The 6,000-nt window shown below is 40.6% G+C and overlaps 1 protein-coding gene across 1 annotated transcript in view; it reads left to right on the top strand.

Moving 5' to 3' along the window:
• The window catches only part of VWF (von Willebrand factor), a 140,746-nt gene that overhangs the window by 3,725 nt on the left and 131,021 nt on the right, over positions 1-6,000 (top strand). Inside the window, exons 4-5 of the mRNA XM_035892068.1 lie at positions 266-368; positions 458-666. Coding sequence (XP_035747961.1) covers positions 266-368; positions 458-666 — 312 coding nt within the window. The remainder of the gene's footprint in view (positions 1-265; positions 369-457; positions 667-6,000) is intronic.

The raw sequence follows: 6,000 nt of genomic DNA, 5'->3' as shown, positions 1-6,000 counted from the left end.
TAGGATGGAGAATTCACTGGCTAGGGACAGTAATGGGGAGAGCGTGAGTCCACCACCAGTGCCAGATCATGAGCCTTCCAGTGGTTGATGCCAGCCCTTGTCCTGGGACTATCTGTTCATTTCACATTAAACAACTATGGGATTAAAAAGTTGGATGGCTCTCAAAGATGTTAGATGATATGCTCCCAACCTTGCCATGTATACTTACAAGTTGTCCTCCTGAGTCCCAGAACTAACAATATTTGCTTATGTCTCATCTCTTCAGGTGACTACCAGGATGGGGAGAAAATTGGTTTCTCTGTGTATCTTGGAGAATATTTCAATCTTCGCTTCTCCTTAGATGGACATGTAATGCAGGAAGACAAAAGGTACCTGTGGGAACAATAAGTATTCCATCAGAAAAAAAATTATGGTTTTTGTGTGTCATATTCTTAGAAATTCCTATTTTTCTTCACAGGGTTTCCATACCTTTTGCCTCCAATGGCGTATTTATAGAGAAGGAGACAGGTTATTATAAAATATCCAGTGATGAGCATGGCTTTGTGGTGAAGATTGATATCAGTGGGAATATTCAGATACTGCTTCAAGAAAAGCACTATAATAGGACCTGTGGGTTGTGTGGCAACTTTAATAAATTTGCTGAAGATGACTTCAGAACGCAGGAAGGTAACGACTATAACTGATCGTATTTTAATGTACACTCTGCACACCTTTCCTGATGGGTGATTCAACAAAGATTTTGCTGATCCAGGAAAATGTTTCCACAAAACCTGACAGGTACCTGATCTTGATGCACCTGAAAGCTATCTGACTAAGTTCTTTCATCTTCCTTTCTCCTGAAAGGGAATTGCTGTGACGTCTCATTCCTGAGCAAAGCCCAGGGGTCTGAATTTAACACTTTTAGAAACCTTGAATCTAGAAATACAAAGATAAAGCTATAGGCTAAACAATATACAATATAGGGGAGACTGACTAGGAGAAGACCCAGCAAAAAAGATGTGAGGAACACTCTTTGATTCAACTTCTAATTTTTCACAAGTTAGATAAGTGGGAGTAAGAACAGTGCTGCAATACCAGAATATTAAATCCTGGAGGCTGATGCTGGCAGGTTTGTACTTGGATTTGGTGAGGGTTGCTGTTCTATAAAGTGGTTACCCTTTAATGACATTTCCCTGTCCATATGGACTGTTGTGTTGGAGGTGCACCTTGCATCACAGCAACTCCTGAAAAGGAGTCACAAAATTGCTTTTGCTGCTCTATTCACCTTTATGCAAAGTTTGCCAGTGTGGGTGAAGACTAAGAGTTTTGGAAAAGCACTGAAAAAGATTTTAAAGGACTGATCTTGATTTGTAGTATTATTTCAGAGTGTTTTTTAATTCTTAGCACTTGCCTGAAGAGGAAAGGTTTAGAGTATATTTAGTTAATGCATTATTATGTTAAATTGATAATGTAAAGTATGTATTAAAAATAAATGATACAGAAAATAAAAAGGGAGACAAAGCAACTTGGAGAAGAGCCTGGCAGTGCTCCAGAGATGTGTCTTACTGACACTCGGGATACATAAGCATAGCTTCAAAGTACAGAAAAAAATTGATTTCATAGTGTCTTAAAATCACTGGTCAGCCCTTCAGCAATGTAAATAATAAGAAACAAACTCAGCTCACAGATTTGCTTGGCAGGGCATGGATACCTTGATGTCTTAATGTGTTGAGATCTGAAGTTTACACCTCTTTCTCGAGCAAATAAATAGGAGTGAGGCTATTATAAAAAGCAGGCGCAGAAAAGGAGACTGCATTGCCTTGAACTGTTCAAATGTAGAGGATTCCCTTCTGCTGCTCATGCTTAAATGTGTTTCGTGCTGCATTTGTTTAACACATCTCAGACTGTATCCTCCCTCTTAAAAAAAAAGCAGTGCTCTCACAAATACAGATTTCTGAATATATTGAAGTACATGACAGGGTCATTGCTTGGAAGAGTTGAAAAACAATAGAGAAGGTGGCAGAGAACATGCGTAGCTCTTATTGTACGACGAAGGCCCTGACTTCTGTAACCTGCGTGGACATAACAGATCTGTGTTTTTAGCCTGAAGAATAGAACCGTGTCTTAGCAATTCTGCCAATTTTTTACTCTGGTGCAATAGACCTTTCATTTAAACTAATTTAGAAGGAATTAGGATTAATTATGTTTGAATTTGTTGTATCAGTGAGGGACGTCACTACGCCCACGTTTATCTCCTTGGCAGCTCTGTTGGTGGGGTGGTTCGTATGAGCTCTTCTTGACTTGCTCCAAGTAAAATCAGCTTTTGATTAATTCAGACAATTTTTTTTTTTTTTAAAATTGTTGAAGCTAACTTCTAGGTGAGGGGAAACACAGGCAGCTGGGAGGGGCAATGTTGTTTAAATGAAAGAACAAGGCAGCCTATTGGTAGCCTATAAAGCAGTTTTCTCTTTCCACTGCAGTTTTTATTTGCTCTTTTTTTTTAGTCTGATTAGATCTCATAAAGTTCAACCCAACCCAGGATGTGAGCTTGGTGTAATGACTTAGCATTGCTAAGGGCACTGAAGGGTTACCATAAGGTTGTCGGCAGACTGAACTCTCCCATTGACGTGTCCATTGCTTCCTGTTAAAATCTGGGCATATTTTGATTTATTAGATTTGGCCCTCGGTTCTAATCTGTTAAATGTATTTCTGGTCAGGATTTGTATTGATAATAAATACAATAAGATCTTTGAGCTTCAGAATAAAATGCAATGGAAGCACAGTGCACAAAGGGGAAAGACAACGATCTAATGTTGCCAAGATTACAGGCTCTCATTTGGAAACCCCTGGGAAGCACTATGCAGACCTGAATGTCAGATGCAAAGGAAGAGAGATGATGCTACAGGTTATGCATCAGGTATTGTGCTATAGCCAGTGAGCTTGTTACATAGCTGAGGTGTTTCAAACCTTCCTGGAGGTTTTTTTAACCAGGCATCTCAAGATGTACTAGCCTTTAAACTGCTTTGATTTACACTGAAGTGGTAAGCTGCCTGCTTGCTAATAGTCCTGGCCTGGTAGGAGTGGAGCCTATAAGAACCACTGTGATGGAAAGAAGTCTGCAGCTGAAATGTTTTGTTTTTTTTTTTCCTGTTTTTCACAGACTGTAGCTCACACGGTTTAAAAGCTAATGCAAGAGTTTTGTATCTCCTTCCTATCTGCCTGCGTAGGAGGAAACTCCTGTGATTTGATGACCCATTTCTAGGGCTTCTTTGTGGCACCAAAGGACCAGATCCCAGATTTGTGCAGAAGTCAGAGTCATTACGGATAGAATCTAGCCCATGAATGCTGTCTTTCATGTAGCATCACACTTTTTGTCACAGTTTCAACAAAATGGCAATGTTTATGTTGAAAACTGTTGCGGTTTAACCTGGCAGGCAGCTGAAAACCACACAGCTGCTCGCTCACTTCCCCCCTCCTTCAGTGGGATGGGGTTGAGAATTGGAAAAAAAAGTAAAACCCATGGGCTGAGATAAAGACAGTTTAATAAAACAGCAGAGGAAAAGAATAACAATAATAATAATAATGGTAAGAGAATATACAAAACAACTGATGCACAATGCAATTGCTCACCATCTGCTGACCAATGCCCATCCCATCCCAAGCAGCGATCACTCTCTCCCTGGCAAACTCCCACTGAGCATGATGTCATATGGTATGGAATAGCCCTTTGGTCAGGCTTTTTTGCCCCTAAAAAAATAACAAAAAGTTTTGGTCATTCTAAAATTCCAAATTTCTTGGTATTTTAAAGGTTATCAGTACTTTGATTTTATGCAAGTTTAAAGTTTTTATTTGGCCTAAGTAATTAATCTCATTTTCTTTCTTGCATTGTAATTTGAAAGCAAAGGGGATAGATTCACAAGGGAATTCAGTTGTCATTTACAAACAGTACAGATGAAGAAGACTTGCCTTATACCTGTCTTCATTATATGACATTGATCTGAGATGACAGAAACCTGCATTCATAACCCACTCTGCTTTATTCAGTGTTTGGAATCAAAGTTAGACATTTTTGTTGTGAGAAGCATGCCTTCGTCACTAGGCTGTAGAGTTTTGTAGATGGCTCTCTCCCTCTCTTGCATTTAATATTTTTAATGTTGTATTTATTGAACCAGAGAGGACAGAAAAAACTTTATAACCAAACCTCTCTAAACAAATATAACTTTATAACTTTATAACTTTATGACTTCAATATTTCATATCATTAGTTTGGTCCAAGCTGTGGATGAATTTTTGGTCAACCTTGCCAATAGTTTTGCTTGGCTGGAACTAGGTACTAAACCATGTAAAACTGTAGAAAAAAAACCTCCTAACAAACAAAAAGACCTCATTGCTTTGTAAATAACTAACATGTGAAAGTCTGCATACCTCTGCTCACATTGTAGGATCTTGCACAAATTCTTGCATATATTTTACAGATGAGTTAGTAGAGTCTAGAAGAGTTAACCTGATGGGCCTATGGCCATATGAAAAATCTGCAGGAGGTCCAGGGAGAGAGGTCAGGGTTCCTGCCGCCCACTCGCGTGCCTTAAGCATGGGATTTTATTGCTAGCAATTTGCCTTGCCTGATGATAAGTCTCAAAGTAAACAAACAGCATATCAGTTTCAGATTTCAGAAGGAACTGGTGATTTTGAGACCCAGATATCATAGTGAATAGTGATTTTTCTGTTGAGAGTGAACAATCTATCTGAAAATCAGATTAGTGAAAGCAACTGTTTTGACCAAAAAAAAAAGGGGTGGGTTGGGGAGAGCAGTCTTGCCCAAAACATGTCAGTGTGGTGCATGGTTTTGGTTTGGTTTGGTTCTTCTATAAAGAGACAGAGGGATGAGGGCAGCATTTGGAGCACTGAAGTCATAGTCCAACAGACCATCCACGGAGGCCCTACCTGCTACTCAGGTGGTTGGTACGTGGCCCTCTCCTGGGAGACAGGGTAACCTCTCCAGGGTTATCAAAGTGGTGGGATGTTTCTGGGACATAGGGAGAAGGTGAGATTTGGGTTGTGCTTTAGCAGCTACCTTCAGAACCGACCTTGTATCCTAAAAGGAGACTGCATGCTAACTAGCTGCCTGCGGGTCTCAGCTGTTTAGCAGCAAGTTTGCAAGCTGGTATTAGTCCACATCAGGCAACGGTTCTTCAGGCACTTGTGTTCAAATGCTTTGTTTTCATTCAATTTTGTGACAGCATCTTTTTCAGCATGCTTCTTGCAAGACTTAGACATAGCAAGTGCTTTAGCAAAAATCCCACCCGGGCCATGCGGAGGGTTTGTGGCTGCAGTGCTCTGATGAACATTGGCTAGGAATTGTTTCTCCAGAAACCTGGATGCTTAGAGAAAGAATAAAAACTGCACATGGAGGGAACAGAAGGAAAACAAAACTTGTCGCGCTGCGTGATGGGTGTGCAGTGCGGCTCCATTAATCGCATCACCTGCGCACTTAAGAAACCCCAGGTTTTTTAGGCTGTTTTTGTTGTGTCGTCCCTTCCATTGCCTTTTCTTTCCTACCCCCTCATGTCCTTCAGCAGAAGGAAATGAAGGTGTCGGGTGAAAGGCAGGAGTGGTGGTGGGCACTCTTCCCCTCACCACTTTCTTTCCTGAAGCCTCATCAAATAGATGAAGTATTTGAGAGCCACTGCACTGATCGATAGGGTGTGTAGTGCAGAGTATAGGTTGAAAAGTCCTCTCCAAAGTAACCCTCTGCAGAAATAACTTATCCCCATGACCAATATTTGTTAAAGCAGCTCAGTGGCCCCAGAGTTGCTTCCTAGTTTCACATTAGAACTCTTCTGATGGTCAGTGACACCTCCATGTCCAACCGCTTTTCACCTTTCCAGGAGCATGCAGTGCATCTTACTGTGTGTTTGTAAAGCTGCTCGTTCAAGGAAAATACAGGTACTCTGAAAAGACAGGTTCCACTGAATCTGTGTTATGGGAAGTAATAACTAATGATATTCAGGGAAATACCAT

Source organism: Egretta garzetta, unplaced genomic scaffold (assembly GCF_000687185.1).
Source record: "Egretta garzetta isolate BGI_Z169 unplaced genomic scaffold, ASM68718v1 scaffold293, whole genome shotgun sequence".
NCBI classification, from domain to species: domain Eukaryota; kingdom Metazoa; phylum Chordata; class Aves; order Pelecaniformes; family Ardeidae; genus Egretta; species Egretta garzetta.
Note: the sequence above shows the minus strand (reverse complement) of the source record. Positions and strands in the feature narration are given on the sequence as shown.